Here is a 19,888-nt window from a genome sequence, read left to right as displayed (position 1 = left end):
GAGTTGGACGTAGGAGAAAATAGTATGGAAGAAATAGGACTTCCCAGAGAGGATTTGAACAATCTACAGTTCGATGAGTCTTTTGATGAGGAACTATTCATTGAAGATGGCACACAAGACTTTTCAGAGGAACACTCAATGCATGCATACCGTGAGTCCAGGCAGCGGGAACACGATGATTCGCAAGAGGAACTTCCAGACGAAGGTTCTTATCAAGACGATGGGTATGAGTACGAGGATGGCACCATAGCAATGTCGGATGAAGTGGTATATGACGAAGGGATGCGATCCGTGGATCGCCAAGGAAACTTCATCCAGGAAAACGCCACCGACGGCAGCGAAGAGAACGAACAGCGAGTAGTATGGACGGTCGAAGACAGTATCGAGAGAGACAAACAAAATAAACTGGCTCGAGACCCAGACCTGCTATTACTTAACCCTCTAAGCAACAGTGGATATTTAGTTGTAAGCAAACTAACTGAAGCCAACTTCACCGAAGCAGTATTTAGCAACGAGGAATATTATAAGATCATCAGTTTTCGTAAGTTTGAAAAAATATTATCAAAACCATTTTCAAAGCTAGCCAAAAACTATTCCTATAATGACATGTCACCATGTGACAGTGTTCCGGATGATGGCCCTTGATCTGCGGCATTTTGTCTTCTTCTTGTTTTCCAAGAGAGTCTCATTTATAAATATACACATAATTATTTGTTTATATAGGGGAAACGTATCAAAGCTCCTTTTGACAAAAATACTAGATTTTAAATTCTAGATCTTTGCTAATCTCAATATCTGTGCTTAATTATGCAAAGTTTTGGTGAGTGCATGTACATCCTGCCATATCAATTAATAAAGCAACAATGGTTGCAGATGTGCGACAGTTATTTCGACGTCAACCTGTTGATAATGCCCATCACGAAAAGAGTATCCATTTCATTTCATGTTCGTTTTTTACTTACAAAAAAAACAGAATTCGATTTTAATCCGTATTGTGTTTGCCAATCAGTATTGGTAAAAACGAATCGATTCGGTTCACAGGCACGTCACATCTCTGCAAGCAGCTACGTCGGCCACGTAGTTTTCCGACTGCCAGCCGTGTCACCAACAGCTATCATCGCCACATGTACAGCACTAAAGGAAATTCCTCATAATTTGCTATTTTGTTTTTATCCACTGATTCTGAATTGAGTCTCCCCTCTGTGTCGTCGCCAGCATGGCCCCCGTGTTTAGGGTGTTCAAGTTGACTTGCCTCATGGTCGTTGCATTTTCCCTCACGTCGTGTCTCACACACGAGGAAATACTGCAACAGCACGCCAAGTTGCAAGGCAAAATTCAGAAAGCACCACCCAAACCCGTTGTCATAGAAAAACCAGTTCTCAGGACGAACCCTGATGAGTTAAAATCCAATGATGATGAGAAGCTACCTTTGGACAAGCAAGAGGCCCCATCAGATAATCTCAAATCTGGAGGAGGTCGGTCTACCGTAGTAGACACTGATGGGGATAATCCATCACTCAAGCCAGATCAAGAGGAGATATTTATCGATGGTGATGAGACCGAGGATGCTGGTGGCCTACCCCTTAAATTCACCGACCCTGATTTAGACGAGGAAGACGGGGGCAGAGATGAAGAAGTTCAGGGGGAACTTCTTGGTGATAAAGCTGAAGATGAAATACACCACGAGGAAGACGTTGATGAGGAGACGCACTTCCAGGAGCAGTACCGGGGAGAGCCTCAAGATGCCCCGGTCGGAACGCTCGTCTTGGAGGATTTGGAAGAAATCATTTCTAGTCAAGATAGGATCCTTTTGCATTTCGGTACAGTAACGGTAGAGAATATGAGTGAAGATTGCAAGATATCAAAACTTGTATTAATAAGTAACTATTTCTTGTTTATTAAAACAATGTACATGTAGCCCAGGGGCTAAATTGCAACAAAGTTTACAATTTACAAAAAAAACAGTAAGATATACATCAACAAGATCTATATTCATCTTTTTCTTATCCATTTGATCATGAAATTACAACTTGTTCAACCGAATAACCAAAGTTTGCCATCAAGCGGTTAAAAATGTTATACTATGCTGGAACCTTCTCAAAGTGCAGTTTAAAACAGGCCTATAAAAGATAAAACTGTATAAGCTTTCGTATACCATGTTTTTGCTTCAAAAGCCTAATGCAATTTTGTATTTTAATTAGTCATTAAAGGCAGTGAACACTATTGGTAATTGTCAAAGACTAGCCATCACAGTCGGTGTATCTCAACATAAGCATACAATAACAAACCTGTGAAAATTTTAGCTCAATCGGTCATCGAACTTGCGAAATAAATAATGAAAGAAAAAAACACCCTTGTCACACGAAGTTGTGTGCGTTTAGATTGTTGGTTTCGAGACCTCAAGTTCTAAATCTGAGGTCTCGAAATCAAATTCGTGGAAAATTACGTCTTTCTCTAAAACTATGGCACTTCAGAGGGAGCCATTTCTCACAATGTTTTGTACCATCAACCTCTCCCCATTACTCGTTACCAAGTAAGGTTTTATGCTAATAATTATTTTGAGTAGTTACCAATAGTGTCCACAGCCTTTAAGTGCTACCACTTTACCTTTCTTGTAGCATAATATGACCCGCAAAGAATTTCATTCATACTTTTAATTAAGCAAATAAACTACAGATAGGATATGTACAATCTTCCCGCATGTCCACAGTGTCATGTAATATGGGGATTCACATAGATTGTGGGTAGTATGCCATACACGATAGGCCATCGCCTTCGGCCTTTATCACCCGGCAATTCGACCCCGCCGGCTTTAAACGGCCGTGTAAGAACTCGTCGCTACCCTTTTATTCCCTTAATGTAACCCATTAAACTATTACTAGACACGTGTATTGTTACTATAGTCATAAATATGGTCGATTAGAGCGATTTATATTATAAATAATCGGTAAACAGTTATTCCATATTGCATATAGCCGGTCGACATTTATTTGTATGCATTGATAATTTACCTCGGTTCACGGCCATTCGATTGAACCAGATGGTCTGTCTGGCCTTTGTTGTCCCGTACCGATTAAGTGAACAAAATTACACGCGTGTAAAAGAGACAAATGCAAACATAACACACGTGTTCAAGTGTTTTCCGCATGTTTATTAAAGCTGCCGACATACTTTTATCAAATGTTGGGTGAATATGACACGTTCCTTTGAAAAACATTATCCAAAGTTGCCCTAAAACTTTGACAAATTGCGTACAGGGACAATTTTTTTTTTTTTTAAAGGTAGTATTTTTTTCTCGGGTATAAAGGCACTGAACACCTATTGTAATTGTCAGAGACCAGTATTCTCACTTGGTGTATCCCAATAACCCATAAAATAACAAATCTTTGAAAATTTGAACTCAATTGGTTATTGAAGTTGCAAGAGAGTAATGAAAGAAAGAGCACCATTGTTTCACAAAATAGTGTGTGCTAGCATGCAGCAGATGCCAAAAAATGGCTTCAGGCCTGAGGTCTTTTAATATTTGAGTGAGGAATTACATCTTTTTCAAAAACTACGTTACTTCAGAGGAGTAGTTGCTTCCAATGTTTTAGAAGTCTCAACAGCTCTCCATTGCTCGGTATCAATTATTTTGAGTAATTACCATAAGTGTCCAGTGCCTTTTAATATCAATTTTTAAAATTCGGGTTAACTCTACCTCTGCATCCAACACGGGATTGAAATCTTTGAATTACATTTATTGCATTATCAATTCGAAATGGCACTACTTGAGTGAGCTTAGAAGTCTCGGTGATTCTTAGCCCTTCAGGGCGTCAGCCGTCCCGTGGTGATCCGAGAAACAACACACGGTGCCGAAGTGTCTTGCAGGTGTCACGACTGGGACTCGAACCCGGACCCGGACTCGCTGATCAGAGAGCTTGCATCTAGTGTATTACCCGCTAGGCCAGGACACGCCGTATGAATTCGGCTTCCTCTTTACATTTATCTTAAAACTATTATGTAATTTCTACTTTTAAGAACTTACAAAAAGTCATCGCGGGAATAAGAAACAAACACAACTTGAAACTCGAACACGTGTTTTTTTTTTTACCTCTCACAGTTGGCGAGGACTGTAAGAAGTGCGACCTCTTCCGACCTCACTTCGCTGCAGCCGCTAAGACGTTTTGGGATATGGAGGAGACAGACAACTCCCAGGTGGTGCTCTTCTATGAGGTCACTGACCTGCAACTCATGGTCAAGTTCAATCTACGACAGCTGCCGACGGTGTTCTTCTTCCGATCAGGAATCCCAATTTTATACGAAGGTAAAACACCCCCCCCCCCCCCCCTGCCCTGCTCATGCGCTTGGCATTCATACTCTGGTAGTTGGGAAACCGTAATTTACCTAGGGTAGGCCTATATACAGATCTATAACTCAATACCGTCACAGGAGCCAGAGATTCATATATCCTATACAAAAATGGAATGGTCTTTCGCATTATTTTTCCCATCAAGCTGGTTGTAATGAAAAACTGTCAAAAATTCGTTAAAGTCTAATATTAAACGCAAACCCCTTCGCCTCGGGTGCCATTTGCACCCCTCCTCGGGTGAACAAACACCATGGATCCTGTCACAGCGTGCAACAAACACCATGGATCCTGTCACAGTGTGCAACATTATACAATTTTTATTGGCACCCGAGGCGAAGCCGAGGGTGCCATTCCCCTCAAGGGTGTACAAAAACCCATGGACCCCAGTCACAGCGTGCAACAATTGTTTTGTTACACCTTTGTATAATTGTTATTCCTCTTCTCGAAGTATATTAATTTTTGGCTTTTACCCATACACCGATGTGTGTTAGCACTGCATACTCAGTACTTTCCCGAGTCCTGTGAAAAAAATATCACGGGCATGTTACTCTGGTGGGATTCGAACCCACGACCCTTGCAATTCTAGAGCAGTGTCTTACCAACTAGACTACCGAGGTTGCCCGGCAGCTGGAGGCAGTTCGAATCCTATGTTTTGGCAGCGGGTACCGCAACGATATAATAGATGTTAAATTTGCATCGGGGATAAAGAATATTAATTTTTGGTTTTTACCCATACACTGAAAAAGTGTTGTTGTCATCTTCAAACATTATTACGACGGCCTATTCATTGTTTAATAAGCAGACGAACAAGAAACAATTCCCTCGAACCCGCAGTTGTTCGTACATAGCGCTGGAAATCGACCAACGCCGGGGGAACGATCAAGGCGATGTACACCGGTGTACATCACTTTTCATGTTACCCGGCCCGTCGAGCCATGTAGCATGCGTTTGTGTTGCGCGTCACATGATTGGTTTTTGACCAATCAAACTTCACAGTTTGTTACCGAGGTATAACAAGAGTATTTGTTGCACGGCACGTGATTGGTTCTCGACCAATCAAACTTCACAATTTGTACAGATGTATAACAATAACAATTGTATAATGTTCTCGGGTCATCAGGCAGGAAGCAAAGCCTTTTGGAAATCACCATTCTTGTACCTGACACTTGACATTATGTTGTCCAACAGGAGCCTTATCCAAAGAACCTCTAGTGAGTTGGATGCTTGCTCACTTGGAAGTGATGGGATGGGAGCTTCAGGAGGACAACTTCGACTTGGAGACGAAGAGGAAGAATGAAGACGGCACTTCACAACAGTGGCTTATCAATTTGTGAGTCTGTGTGATGTGCAATATTCTAATAAAATAGTGGCTTATTATAGCGCGCACATCCGTCACTCAGTGACGCTCTTGACGCTTTAACTTTCAGTAATTTCATGCAAGGTATCTGGGACTGCGTTTGAATTATTAGACACCCTGTCATGATTTACAATATGCTTATAGTGCAATATGCTACCAATCAAACAAGGAACAACGGGCGAACCCCTTCTCTTCGATGCACTGGGTTCTTTAACGTGCGTTACACAACACGCCGCGGTGCACGGGACCAACGGCTTCACGTCCCATCCGAAGGACGAGGCATTATGGTTAAGTGTTTTACCTAAACACATGAGTCGCGACTGGTACTAGAGCCCACACTCTGCTGGTAAGACACACCAGAGCCTTGAATCCGGTGCTCTTAACCGCTAGCTAATTAAGCCACGCCCAAGACCGTAAGCATTCGCCCACGTGAGTGATGCGTACGCAACCCATGCGCCATTATCTGCCTGCGCGAAGACACAACGGCCACACACTCTTACTACAGGAAATGTCTGCAGGTTTAGAGTCACACTCTCGGTATTGCTCTGTGCCCCATCTTTGACACTAATTAAGTAACTCTTGATGCAGGGGAAACAAACATGAACACTCGTAATGACGTCATAACTTCTGTGTCACGTCTTGACGTCACCGTACGAATAACTCTACCACGCCCCTTTGGATTGTGTACGGTTAGGTTACGCCCACCATCGAGATTCACGATATGAAATAATGCACATTTTGCTACAAAGAACGACCTCTAATGAACCCTCTGTGCTTGGTGGGTCTGGTGTATTTAACTAAAATAATTTCTTCTTTTGTGACAGTTGCAACGTGGATATTGCTGGTTGCGACGGGTTTATGGCAACGTGGGAAAGTGCAGCCTACAGGTATAAAGACTAATCATACCGAATTATTACTAATATACAGTATAGAGCTGCTTAAGCAGAAAGTATTGCTTTAAAACATTCGCTAAGCACCAATAAACAGGATACCAGTCATAAACAACGTGGGCAATTATATTTTACCTTTTCACATGTTGACTTTGACTCTCAAAAGAGCGAAACTGACACCACTCGGCAAGAGATTTTTATTTTATTTTTTTAATTTTTTATTAATGTGTTATTTTTCGGCGCTCAAATTCTAGTTTGAACGGCACGGTCCAGTTTGGATACGTTGATATAGCACTTGAAGTCACACTGGCCAAGAGATTTGACGTGGACCCACAAAATCTACCAGCAGTTGCCCTGTAAGTATTATACTATGACAATCTGTGTCTTAAAAATGGAGTAAAAAAAGCCCACTGTTCTCCAAAGTTACCCCTTAGCGCATTGGAGATTGTGAAGCACTGGACACTTTGGGTAATTTTCAAAGACCAGTATTCTCACTTGGTGTATCCAAACATATGCACAACATAACAAATCTGTGATTTTTTTTACTCAATTGGTCAGCGAAGTTGCAAGAGAATAATGAAAGAAAAATACCAGTGATGCACAAAATTTTGTGCTTTCAGAAGCTTAAAAAGGGGCTTCAGGCCTGAAGGCTTTTGTTTAATTTAGAAATACCCTCTTTCTCAAAAACTACTTTACCCCCCGAGGGAGCCGTTTCTCACAATAGTCTAGTCAATCTAAGACAATTTATGGTTTGACCCAGACAAAATTGCAACAGAAATGTGTTTTTTGCTAGTGTCTCCTGAAACCCTCTAAAACAACATATCCAAAACGTAGAAGAAAAAAAATAAGCAGGGGAAATGTGCATAATTTGCATAAATTAAAAATTACTGTTTTTCCTTAAGATACTTATGAACACCCTATACAAAGCAAATATGTTTTTTTTTTACATGATTTTTTTTTCATGGGAATGGTTGTTTTTGAATGTCTCCTTGAAAGTGTTATAAAGTTGAAAGTTGTTTATTTCAATATACCATTGTCAAAAGTATAGTTTGTAAAATGGGATTAACATAGTGATACATAATGTAAAGAACTGTCATGCGACATCAAAAGGGACTTAAAAATAGTGTCACTTATAAACACCTACCACAGAGTTTAATGCATGTATATCCGCATAGCGGTTATTTAACTCAGATTTTTATCCTATTTAAAAGCCTTAAATCGATTTTGGCGGAAAAAATGGCCGCCATCTTAAATTTCTTTGAACTCTTCATGTTTAGAAACAATGCAGTGACCATTCCCATAAAAAAAAATTATGTGAAAAAAATAAAATATTTAATTTGTATAGGGTGTGCATAAGTATTTTAGGAGGAAAGCGGTAATTTTTAATTTATGCAGATTATGCATTTTTCCCCTGCTTACTTTTTTCTACTTTTTGGATATGTTGTTTGAGAGGGTTTCAGGAGACACTTGCAAAAAAAAATCATTTCTGTTGCAATTTTGTCTAGGTCAAACTACTGGACTACAATGTTTTATGCTATCAACAGCTCCCCATTGCTTGTTAATAAGTAATAAACTATTTTGAGCAATTTCAATAGTGTCCACTGCCTTTAAACATTATTATTCTATTGAACCCAGGTTGAAGGACGACCAGATATTCTGGTGCACCCTACCTCTTATGGAGCTCACAACACACAATTTAATTCACTTCGTTACTAGCGGACACATGCAGAACGATGAAGAGCACCTACCGAGTCAACTAGGCGCTTTGTAAGTTTAAGGGTTTTGATTAACTTTTTAGATCAAGCGTTTGGCCATAACATGAATGCCTGCTTGCTGTATATGAAGACGTATGCAATATAGTTTAACTGCCTACAGAGTTTTCAGCTTCATAAGTCGTCAAGTTTTTGAAACAAAAAAATGAAACCACAGAACAATGTTTTCAGGAGGGTCGCGTACCTCCGTGCTAAAATAATTTGCCTCGTGAGACGATTTGTTTTCTTCTCGTGAAATTGATATATTCGTTTCTCAAAAACGACAACACCTCATCAGCAAGTAACATTTTAACTTCTACCATCATTATCTATAAACCGTGTAAGTTAAATGTAAATATATAGAGGTTTGTGTTGTGTGGTACGCAAGGTACACATATTTTTTTTTAATAACGTCTCCACAATATATTTTATTTCAAAAATACCAGTTTTTTCAATTTTATGACTCACCCCACGAAATCGCAGTTCATGATTTGCAGTTAATGAATAAGTTATTTTAAATGACACCCCCCCCCCACACACACACCCCCTCCCCAACCCTGCGTTCTTATACCGGTGGTTACTTCCATAGTCGAAAGTATAACACAAAATCGACCATGCAGTCGTTACGCACAACCAATTTTAACATCTCAAAATAAATCTGATTATAATGTAAATAATAACTCTTTGTTTTCTCTTCTTATATGTTAACAGTGCTGCGTTAATTGTAAGGGCTGGTGCACATTTTAACGTAAGTATTAAAAACTAAAACCACTGTACAGGTTGAAAGGTGACATCCAGCAAAGTATTTTGTGCAACTTGTTTTCAAAGAAGACTTGTTGGTTTATTTCCAAAAAGCTTTGTTCATATAGCCACCCACAGATTTAAAGACAACAACTGATGGTGTTTTCACTGTTTTGTTTTGCAGGTTGTTTTAGCCACAATGGTAGCAACTACAGTGGTCTTGTATGTCATCTACGTTTATGTCTGCCGACGACAGAGACTAGCAGACAGTGGGAAGCAGAAGGGAGTTTAAGTTAAACCAATCTCTACAGTTTTGTATGATCTACAATTTGGTTACCAGTTAAACAGAGAATAGTTTCCAAACTCCTAGTTACGACATTCAAAGTCAAACATGGTATAGCTCCTATAAATACTTCAAAGAAATTATCCTAAACTAATTGTCCTATTAGAGATCTTCGTTCCGGCTTGCAAAATCGTCTCACTCCTTTTCCAGCCACCACCAAACCATTAATGGGCAAAGGGCCTTTCAGTTTGCATCTCTTGAACTCTGGATTTCACTAACCCAAAAAGGGAGTACAACGTAACAGGTTTGTTTTTTAAAGACATATCGTTTTGAGAAATAACTTATGTTTTCCATTGTATGCATTTTCTTTTTCTTTTTTGTATTCAACAGTCCTGGTTTTTCTCGCCCGAATTCCGCAATCGCAGCTCTGCCTGGCGCACCACACTAAATAGGCCACTAATTATTTTGTTTTTGTATATCCACAGATACTTTTGAAACATAACGTTTTCGGGGGTCATGTAATTAATAGATTGTGTTAATTTAATACTATTTGTTACGTCGGTGTCACATCAATCTTTGAAGTAATGGGTAATGAGTTAGATGGTATTTAGCTGAAAGACCCCCCCCCCCCCCCCCAAAGTGAGTAGCTGTAACACAATGTTTGACTTCTATCCTTCTTTTTTTTACATTTGTTCTTCTGAATTTGTTCTCCTGAATTCGTTAGATTTGGGAGGGGGAGGGATACCCTTTGCAACATATCGGGCGTGGTATAGAATTTTATAGATGTTAGTTTGCAAATCTGATATTGATGTAATTTTGCTACAAACTGAAACTGGTAAATAAAGAAAAAACAGTCCAGTAAACTAAAATTATTCTACGCCTTTCTGAAAAGTTTATTATTTCACTTCCAAATTATTTGAAATAATTTGATGTCAATATTTGCTGGAATTAATATAAATAACCATGACTATGAAATCAGTAAATACCCAATATATATTAATTACAGTTAGCCTTCCAGAGTTGTACCCGTTATTAACATTTGAAACAATAATATTACAAATTGGACCACATATGGGTGCGATAAATTCGTGAAGAATGCGTCAATAAATTCATGTTATCATAGTGTTGTTGTTGTTTTTTAATTATACTATTTACACATCAAAGTTTAATTTACACATTCATGCATACAGAGCGGCTTCAACGCAATTCAATTATTAGCTCTAATTTATTTACCCATATCCATATATTAAAAAAAAAAAATTGTTGTACAGTTGCCAAAATATATTCAGAAAAAAAATTGTATTAAATAAGTTTGAAAAATAAAATCTCACTCTGAATAAATCTGTTGCGATACCAAACTTAGTTGCATAACAGTCTCTAAAATCCACTAACCAAGAAACCTATTACAGATATACCAGGGCCAAACTTCATTAAGCCTGTAAGCATAAACAATCGCTAAGCCCAGACAAATCTTGCTTAAAGGAACACGTTGCCTTGGATCGGTCGAGTTGGTCTTTGAAAAGCGTTTGTAACCGTTTGTTATAAAATGCATATGGTTGGAAAGATGTTGTAAAAGTAGAATACAATGATCCACACAAACATGCCTCGAAATTGTATGGTTTTCCTTTTACCTCGTCAATTAACACGGTCGGCCATTTATGGGAGTCAAATTTTTGACTCCCATAAATGGCCGACCGTGTTAGTTCGCACAGTAAAAGGAAAACCACGCAATTTCGAGGCAAATTTGTGTGGATTATTGTATTCTACTTTTACAACATCTTTCCAACCATATGCATTTTATAATAAACGTTTACAAACGCTTTTTTGTAGACCAACTCGTCCGATCCAAGGCAACGTGTTCCTTTAACAGGAGCTGTTTACCAGCCAAAATTACTATACGTTTACATTGTTGTGACTGGTGCCCTAGATAATTTCTGCTTAGCAAAGAAATATGTGAAGCAGTATTTTTTGCTTTGCAACTTTATTGGGCCCACTGTCTAAATTAAAAAGCCAATACAAACCACTATGGCAACACAAACAACTTATCCGAGATTTATGGAAGATAAGTTGTCAGAATGACCATTGTGACTCGCATTGTGACGTACACTTGCTTAGCAATTAAAGGCACTGGACACGTTTGGTAACTGTCATTAAACAACAAACCTGTTAACATTTAAACTCAATTGGGTCATCCAAGTTTCAAGGGAATGGTGAAAGAAAAAACACCATTTTTGCACAAATTTGTGTGCTTTCAGATATCTTCAGGCCAGAAGTCTTTTGAAATTTGAAGAAAAAATTACCCCTTTCTCAAAAATTATGTTACTTTAAAGGAAGCCATTTCTCACAATGTTTTATACTATCAACAGCTCTCCATTGCACTCAACAAGTTTTTATGCTAACAGTTATTTTGAGTTATTACCAATAGTGACCAGTGCCTTATAGTGCAATCGAGTCTAGGTCATTCAGTCGATCTACATTTCATTGCTGTCCATGAACCGATTTCCATGATTCAAAATGACAGCAGGCTTACACACCACTTAATCATCACTCATGTATCTTCGTTTAAACAGTCGTTGTGTCATTAAGTGTTCCTCTCCATCTACAAGAGAAAACGCAACTACATATCCGAACATCTTAAAAGTGGAGTAAACAATCTTAGATTTAACTCAAACTAAGTTATGTTTTGGGGAAAACAACCGTTATTTTCGTGGTGCAAGCTTGAAGTATAAACCTGTTTAATTAACAATGACAGAACAACCCGCTTCAATTTAAAGATGCTAGTATATCAAAATCAGTTAAACAGAATGAACTTCAAATGATGTAATGCAACCATTTTGCACGTTGGTGTTTGCTTCCTTAGCAACCCCATCAGCCCCCCCCCCCCCCACACACACACACACACCCTCCCTTCCCATTAAATAAATAAATAAATAAAATAAATAACAAAATAAATCAATCAATAAAAACAATTTGTTTCAAAAAAATTAAATGTAAATAATAAGAGTTAAAAAAAAACGGTAACATTTCAACAATATTTAACAATAAAACAAAGACAGATAAATCCCCAATCCCTTGTTACATAACAGCATATATCGGAGGTTTAGTTTATCTGAATACAATAGGATAATCAACAAATAAAAATAGAGATAATTTACCACCAATTAAACACTCTTAACATACTTTACCATTTATTGTCTTCCTTCTCCAATCAAAAAGGAATCCTTGTATGGCTGGTTATAATTATCTTAAAGACCCTGGACACTATTGGTAATTGTCAAAGACCAGTCTTCTCACTTGGTGTATCTCAACATATGCATAAACTAACCAACCTGTGAAAATTTGAGCTCAATCGGTCGTCGAAGTTGCGAGCGAATAATGAAAGAAAAAACGCCCTTGTCACACGAAGTTGTGTGCTTTTATATGCTTGATTTCGAGACCTCACATTCTAAACTTGAGGTCTCGAAATCAAACTCGTGGAAAATTACTTCTTTCTCGAAAACTACAACACTTCAGAGGGAACCGTTTCTCACAATATTTTATACCACCTACCTCTCCCCATTACTCGTTACCAAGTAAGGTTTTATGCTAATAATTATTTTGAGTAATTACCAGTAGTGTCCACTGCCTTTAAAGGAACACGTTGCCTTGGATCGGTCGAGTTGGTCTTTGAAAAGCGTTTGTAACCGTTTTTTATAAAATGCATATGGGTAGAAAGATGTTGTAAAAGTAGAATACAATGATCCACACAAACATGCCTCGAAATTGCGTGGTTTTCCTTTTACTTCGTCGACTAACACGTCGGCCCATATATGGGGGTCAAAATTTTGACTCCCATAAATGGCCGACCATGTTAGTTCGCACAGTAGAAGGAACACCACGCAATTTCGAGGCAAACTTGTGTGGATCATTGTATTCTACTTTCAAAACATCTTTCCAACCATATGCATTTTATAAAAAACGGTTACAAACGCTTTTGTTTTGACCAACTCGTCCGATCCAAGGCAACGTGTTCCTTTAAGTCCAATTTAATAAAATCTACAAAACATTATACTACAAATGTTAGTACTTTTCTGAAGTGAATTAGTTATTACAATTTTCAATAGATAATAAATATACATACAATTAACCCTTTGAATAAATTAGTTTGTGTTACTACGTCATTTCATTCAGAATTATTTTTAATTTAAAACCAAGATTTATATTTGTTTGCAAAAAAACACAGATTTGCTATCGCAAAATCTTAATAAAGTTCTAGATAAACTAATTTATCGCTAAAATCTGATCCTAGATGTTGTGATACAACTCAACTAAGACGAGATAGGCCAGATAAACAGTGATCTACATGTGCGTGACATAATAAACTGAGCATTTCACAAAATCAAGCTTTCTCAAAAGAAATCTCAAGACAATACATACCACAACTTTTAGTCGATTTTTTTAAATCAACTTCTTAAGTTATATATTGCAGTCACTTTACGTATTTTATTATAAGCAAGGCATTTTAGCTTCAAAGCACATAATTTATAAACAATAATTCTTTAGTCAAAGGCGTAGTACTACTCAACGAGAAAAAAAAAATAAACATCAATTTAATATATTTACATATCATTAGTACTGCTTATGTTCCTGTGATGTGATCTTAACTTTACGGCTAAACTAAGTGCTGTTACATCCCGCTTCACTAACCAAGCAGCAGTTGATGGCACAGGCCCAACTTGTACTTGAGTTGGGACAGGCAAAGCTGGAACTCAAGTTGGGACAGGCCCAACTTGTACTCAAGTTGAGCAAGTTGGGACAGGCCAAACTTGTACTCAAGTTGGGCAAGTTGGGACAGGCCAAACTTGTACTCAAGTTGGGACAGGCCCAACTTGCACCCAAGTTGGGACAGGTCTAACTTGTACCAAAGTTGGGCAAGTTGGGACAGGCCAAACTTGTACTCAAGTTGGGACAGGCCCAACTTGTACCCAAGTTGGGACAGGCCTAACTTGTTCTGAAGTTGGAACAGGCTTAACTTGTAATCAAGTTGGGATAGGCCCAACTGATACTCCAGTTGAGCTAGGCCCAAGTTGTACTCAACTTGTTCTCAAGTTTGGACAGGCCTATAAACTTGTACCCAAATTTGGACAGACCCAACTTGTACTTAAGTTGGGATAGGCCTACCTTGTACTTAATTTGGTACAAGTCCAACTTGTACTCAAACTGTACTCAAAGTTGTGCTCAAATTGGGAACATATAAATAATTTTTCTACATGACATGCGTGAACACTTTCTTAAACTCTTACAAAAGTGTAATTCTTCTTCTTTTTTGTTTTCATTCAATTCATATAAATACACAGAAGGTCTAATCCAAAATTTCATTTGAAAGAAACTTTCCCAAGCAGTCTATTTAAACCAATTAGATGAATCCAAAAACACAAACCCTGCTGTTTCAAGGTAAAAGAATTCAAACAATTTTGAAAGGGAGGTATTTCAAGAACCTCATTACGTTAATTGAGTTGGGGGAACAAACATTGTTGTAGCAACCATAGTATGTACAAAACATAGCACATGTCAGTACGTAACTAAACTTTTTATTTACATTTCGAAAAGTCTGAATACTGAAAAACATCAACGTGAAATTGAAGGTTTTGTTTTATACAATGGGAATATGAGATGAGAATTTACCCAGAAATGGGGTAGTTGTATTTATTTTGGCTGGTGAATACATATGCAAACATCTTAAATGCGCAGAAACAGAATGCTAATATTCATGAGTTAGCTATACAGAAATTATAGGGGTGAGTTATGGATGAGTTGATGAGAGATGTTCATTAGAATACCAAGCTGTGAAAATATTTCAATTCAATTAAATTCAATTCAATTTTAAATCAATTCAATAAACATTTATTGAATTGGTAAATATATTCAGGTCTGGCGCTTACGATAGTTGTGTGCTTCTATGAAAAAACTTGCGTAGTTTTTATTATCTAGATCTTTTTTGATTAGTTGAACATGTGTCATGTGCCATACTTCATTTGTCCATGTGTACTGTTCCGACATTCCATGATTCAATATAGGAGTCCTTTATTGACAATTATAGGATGCTTGGGACACTTCCAAGTTAGAACCTAATAAGGAATGTAGAGAATCACCAACAACTTGCCATTATTTCATCCCTGGAATGGAATGGGTGAAACTGACAATTTTTTTTAATTTTTTTTACTATTAATCAAATCTCTTAACTAATTTGTTGTTTCGATTTACAAAAAAAAGGAATCATTTTGAAAGCAATGAAAAAGGAAACTACTTAAAGTGAACAGCAATAAAAAATAAAATACTTCAAAAAGAAACTGACAGTATTGGAATCGGTGTACATTTTTTCCAAATTCATAAATAATGTAGCTCTTTTTGTGGAAAGGAATAGTTTTTGGTCACTGGTTCATGAGCAAATGAAGCAAACAAATGTTTGATAGGAATGTATCCAGTAAAAATTCTTAATAAAGACTATGATTAAATTCAATTCATGAAACATTAATAAACAGAAGTTGCTAACAATTTGTACACAATGTACATGTACATACATGTGCACCCATGCAACGATTTAGGCAGTTATCCATGAACAGTCAAAGCTTTGAAAGACTTGATAAGTAAATTATACTATACATAATTCTGATGAAACACAATTCATCTAAATGCGACACAAAGCATTTTGGAAAAAATAAAATTGATAAATATATTTTGCTAAGGAATGCAAATGTGCTAATTTGTATATTGAAAGAAAAGAATAGGTAAACACATCGTCGGAGACTCTGAGATGACTGCAGGAGTCCCACTTTCAGCGCTAAGTGCACCACACTGAAACCAAACAGTGCACTAAACTGATTATTGCAATTTGTATGCCCTCAAATTCTCCTGAATAAGAACGTTTTAGGGGTCATGCAACTAATCAATTTACCACAATCTTGGGGGTCTGTGCTTAAACTTTTGAGGAGATTTGATAAATTTGAGGTTTAAAAACTGGTCATATTAGGCTTGGGAATTGGAGGAATGGCAAAATGCACCATGAGAACTGGCAGCGAGTCAGTTTGGACAAAACACTTTTTTTTGGGGGGGGGGGGTTCTTGGGCAATTAGCAAAAAATTTGAGTGGCTGACCTGTAAATATAGAATGGAAATCTAAAAATTAAATGTCCAATAATAATTATTGAGAATTTGGGTGAAAATAACAAAATTATTCAAACGAAAATGCTGTAATTGACTAACAAAAATAATATCTAGAGTTGTACAATATTTTTACACAATTTGTCTGTATGCATTATGCAAGGCTATGGAATACGCTGCATGGCAAAGGTGCTTAGGCAGTAGCATTATTAAAGGCAGCATTTACATCACATCAGGTCTACCCTATAGACCTTATCGCAAATACCAATGCGCAAGCGCAGACTGTTGAATGAGGTGCATTGTGGGATAGATACCAATCAAATTTTGCTACCAGCTAGACCACAATGCACCTAATTCCAAGCTTTACGCGCGCGCCCCAGTATTTGCGAAAAGGTCTATGGATAACTGCAATAGCGCCCTCAACTATCAGGCAACCAATACAACAGTGGACTGTGGCCAGTCTACTTGTATAGTAAGCTGCACAGATAAAGTCTAACTACTATTCTGTGGATGTCGGTGTGGGTGCAATTTAAGCACAAACACCATTATGCAAAACTATGACTGGCCAACTGGGCAAAAAAATTTACTTCTTTTTGGTTAGTTTCCAATCGTTCGAGAACAAAAATAATATGTGTATATATAACCAATTAACGTTATATGTGAAAACAAAGTATAATCAATGTTGATTATGTCATTTGTGAACATACTTGTTAGCATAACCATTAATCAGTGAAATTATGTTATGAGGGAAATTCTTTAATAATTGTCCATAAAATGTGAAAACAAAATCTTGAAAATGTGGAAAACCTTGGATGGCCCTATAATGTAACAAAAACCGATTCACAATGCACCTTACATGTGCGACTGACCCAATGGCACAAAGCCTCTAAGCACAAAAACTTTCTAAGCACAAACGAAAATCTGCTTATAGAAACAGATTACCAGCCAAAATACCGTAAAGTTGGCATCATTGTGACTGGTGCCCCCACTAATTTCTGCTTCACAGCTTTATATGCAACTGGGGCCATACATACATACATGTATGCCTAGAATCCATCTCTATGGTGAAGCATTAACAGTCACCGAATACTGCATGGAGAAACAAACTATCTTGTGCATACTGCATGTAACTTATTCAACAGCAATATTTACTCAAATGTGTTCACCTGAATTGTTCACATTATTCCTGTACAATAGTAAATCCGAGCTGTGACAGTTGGAAACCTATAACTTGAGTTTGGTCTCAACCCACATGTTATACAGATCTCAAACCCGAGTTGCAAATACATCAGAGAGTTCAAGGCGTTTTAATGCCAGATTAGTTGGTCTCTTACGAAGAGTTGGTGGTATTTTTTACACGTTGTGTGTGATCTGGCACTTATATAACAACTAGTGCTTATCAGTTTATAGTGTTTTTAAAGGGAAGCTATACATTTGGTTATCACTCTTAAAATAAATAGCAGTACGAATTTGCTTGGTTACATTTTCGATTTCAGTGTAATCATTTGGAATTATTTTACTTCAAAGTCAGGTGGCTATGGAAAAAGATAGCAGATTTTCTCCCCCTCAATTTGAATCTGAGAACTATTTCTAGTCAGATTGTGTATTTCCAAATACGGATTTGTCATCCTGCGTTGACGTGTAATATAACTGCTACCACTTTTTGGATTGAAATTTTCAGAGGTTAGTTTTATTGTTTCTACATTTATAAAGGATCAAAACAATTGACTGGTTAAAAAAAAAAAGGTTAAAGTTTTCTTCAACCACACCATGCAGGAGAAGAAACAATGTCATCAGGCTGATTGGTTACATGGTTCAAACAAAAGCATGAATGTTGTGTCCATGCTTAGGCTTTAGGTTACCTAAAATGCTGGCTAGTTAAAACAAATTAAAAAGCTTGCACAAATAATGCAGCCATTTGCCCACCATTTTCAAATAACTCCAAAGTATGGAAACAATACAACCCAAAGTGTTTGTTAAGCAATTTTGTTGTTTTTGTTTCTGCTCAATGAAATTTCGCACAAAAGTTGCATGTATGACTTGTTTCTGATTCGATGGAAGATTATAATTATATATGTTCCCCAAGAAGTTTTCATGAAATGTACAATATGGATATCTACAAATGTTACATACAACAAAGGAATTCCAGTAACAGACTGTGATGTTCCTTTAACAGCAAATCCCCAAAACTGGGACTTTATACTCAGAACAATTAATGTACTATCTCCCCATTCAAAGATGCAAAGATTAGCATCTCGGTTCGACTGGGAAAATTTCCGCCTACAGGTACCAAATCAAGGCTTCCACACAACTTGTGCTGAAAGTCTGGCATCAGCCAACCAAGCACAGTGTTGTGGTGACCTATGTACAATTTTTACGAAGCACACGATTCCTAAAACCAATCCATGCATGCTGTTTTTAAAAGCGTCCACAACAGTGCTAAAAACCGCTCCTTCGTACAGTCAGATAGTCCCACTTAGTTTTCTTTGTGTTGATGTTTTTCTTCTTGTGTTGATGTTTTTCTTCTTCTTAAAAAAAACCTTCTGAAAACTTACTTTTTTGTGACAGGCCGTGGTCAGTGAGTAAAAAGTCAGTCTCACACCTAAAAAGGGTCTGTATCGAAAAGCCTGTCGCCGTTCTCACGGAGAAGTTCCAAACTATGTCTGTTAGTGTTACCCACCAAAACAATTGAGCAGGCCTGATACTTCACAGAGCCAATGAAGGCGAATGCCTCCATGCCTCCTGGTCATTGCCTTGCTGCTCTTGAAAATGTCTAGGTGCCCTTGCCCTTTCAAAAACGAAGCATACAGGCCTGGTTAAGTGGTGCTGATACTACTAACAAGCACAGCCACTTTTACTCTCACCGGCTTCGTCCACCTCCATGGGAAGACCGCGGCCGTTACCGTGCGCGATGACGGCCCCCGGGAACTGGCTCTTGTCCACGCTGCGTTCCATCCTCAGCATGACGTTGTCTAGCAGGCACTCGATGGCTTTACTGATGTTGGCTCCGGTCTTGGCGCTCGTCTCAAAGTAAGGAAGCCTGGGGAAGAAAGTTTCAAGACATAAATGGTTAACTATGGAAGCAAGGTAATATATTGACCCAGGGCTCAAAATATACCACGGCACCCACAGCAATGGCCGTAGTGCCCGGTGCTTTTGTTGTGGTCCCCTTTGCAAAGTTTCATAAAGGTGCATCTTACCAGAAGGAGATTGCTGTTCCCATTCAAGAGCGGACTGCAACTCTATGAAATTGGGCCTAGGTGCTTTGGGTCAACACCAAAAATTCAATGGGGAAACTAAATGAATTTAATATAATATTTAACAAATCGAGAATTGGAGCTAGAAGAGTCTTTCTTAATCCAGGTGATGAAGCCCTGAA

General features: G+C 37.9%; 2 protein-coding genes and 1 long non-coding RNA gene across 4 annotated transcripts in view; 2 read left to right on the top strand and 1 right to left on the bottom strand.

Annotated features, from left to right (window-relative positions):
• The first annotated feature begins 1,191 nt into the window (after nt 1-1,191).
• On the top strand, nt 1,192-11,102 carry LOC139937411 (uncharacterized). Its single transcript, XM_071932545.1, has 8 exons — nt 1,192-1,820; nt 4,100-4,303; nt 5,537-5,678; nt 6,530-6,592; nt 6,850-6,951; nt 8,231-8,362; nt 9,058-9,094; nt 9,272-11,102. The coding sequence occupies exons 1-8, from the start codon at nt 1,217-1,219 to the stop codon at nt 9,377-9,379; spliced, it is 1,392 nt and encodes a 463-aa protein (XP_071788646.1). The 5' UTR covers nt 1,192-1,216; the 3' UTR covers nt 9,380-11,102.
• A 2,217-nt stretch (nt 11,103-13,319) lies between these two features.
• Nucleotides 13,320-18,238, top strand: LOC139937297 (uncharacterized). Its single transcript, XR_011786056.1, has 2 exons — nt 13,320-14,168; nt 14,205-18,238. It is a non-coding gene; the product is annotated as an uncharacterized lncRNA (long non-coding RNA).
• Nucleotides 16,890-19,888, bottom strand: part of LOC139937296 (ras-related protein Rab-27A-like) — a 38,998-nt gene continuing 35,999 nt past the window's right edge. The window contains exon 5 of one of the 2 annotated variants that reach the window (XM_071932401.1): nt 16,890-19,549. In XM_071932401.1, the coding sequence (XP_071788502.1) occupies nt 19,345-19,549 (205 nt within the window). In that variant the 3' untranslated portion in view covers nt 16,890-19,344. The remainder of the gene's footprint in view (nt 19,550-19,888) is intronic. The other variant, XM_071932400.1, reaches the window with a different exon arrangement.

The sequence above is a fragment of the Asterias amurensis genome, chromosome 5 (assembly GCF_032118995.1).
Source record: "Asterias amurensis chromosome 5, ASM3211899v1".
Lineage (NCBI taxonomy): Eukaryota > Metazoa > Echinodermata > Asteroidea > Forcipulatida > Asteriidae > Asterias > Asterias amurensis.
The sequence above is the reverse complement of the archived record's forward strand: the minus strand, read 5'-3'. Positions and strand labels throughout refer to the sequence as shown.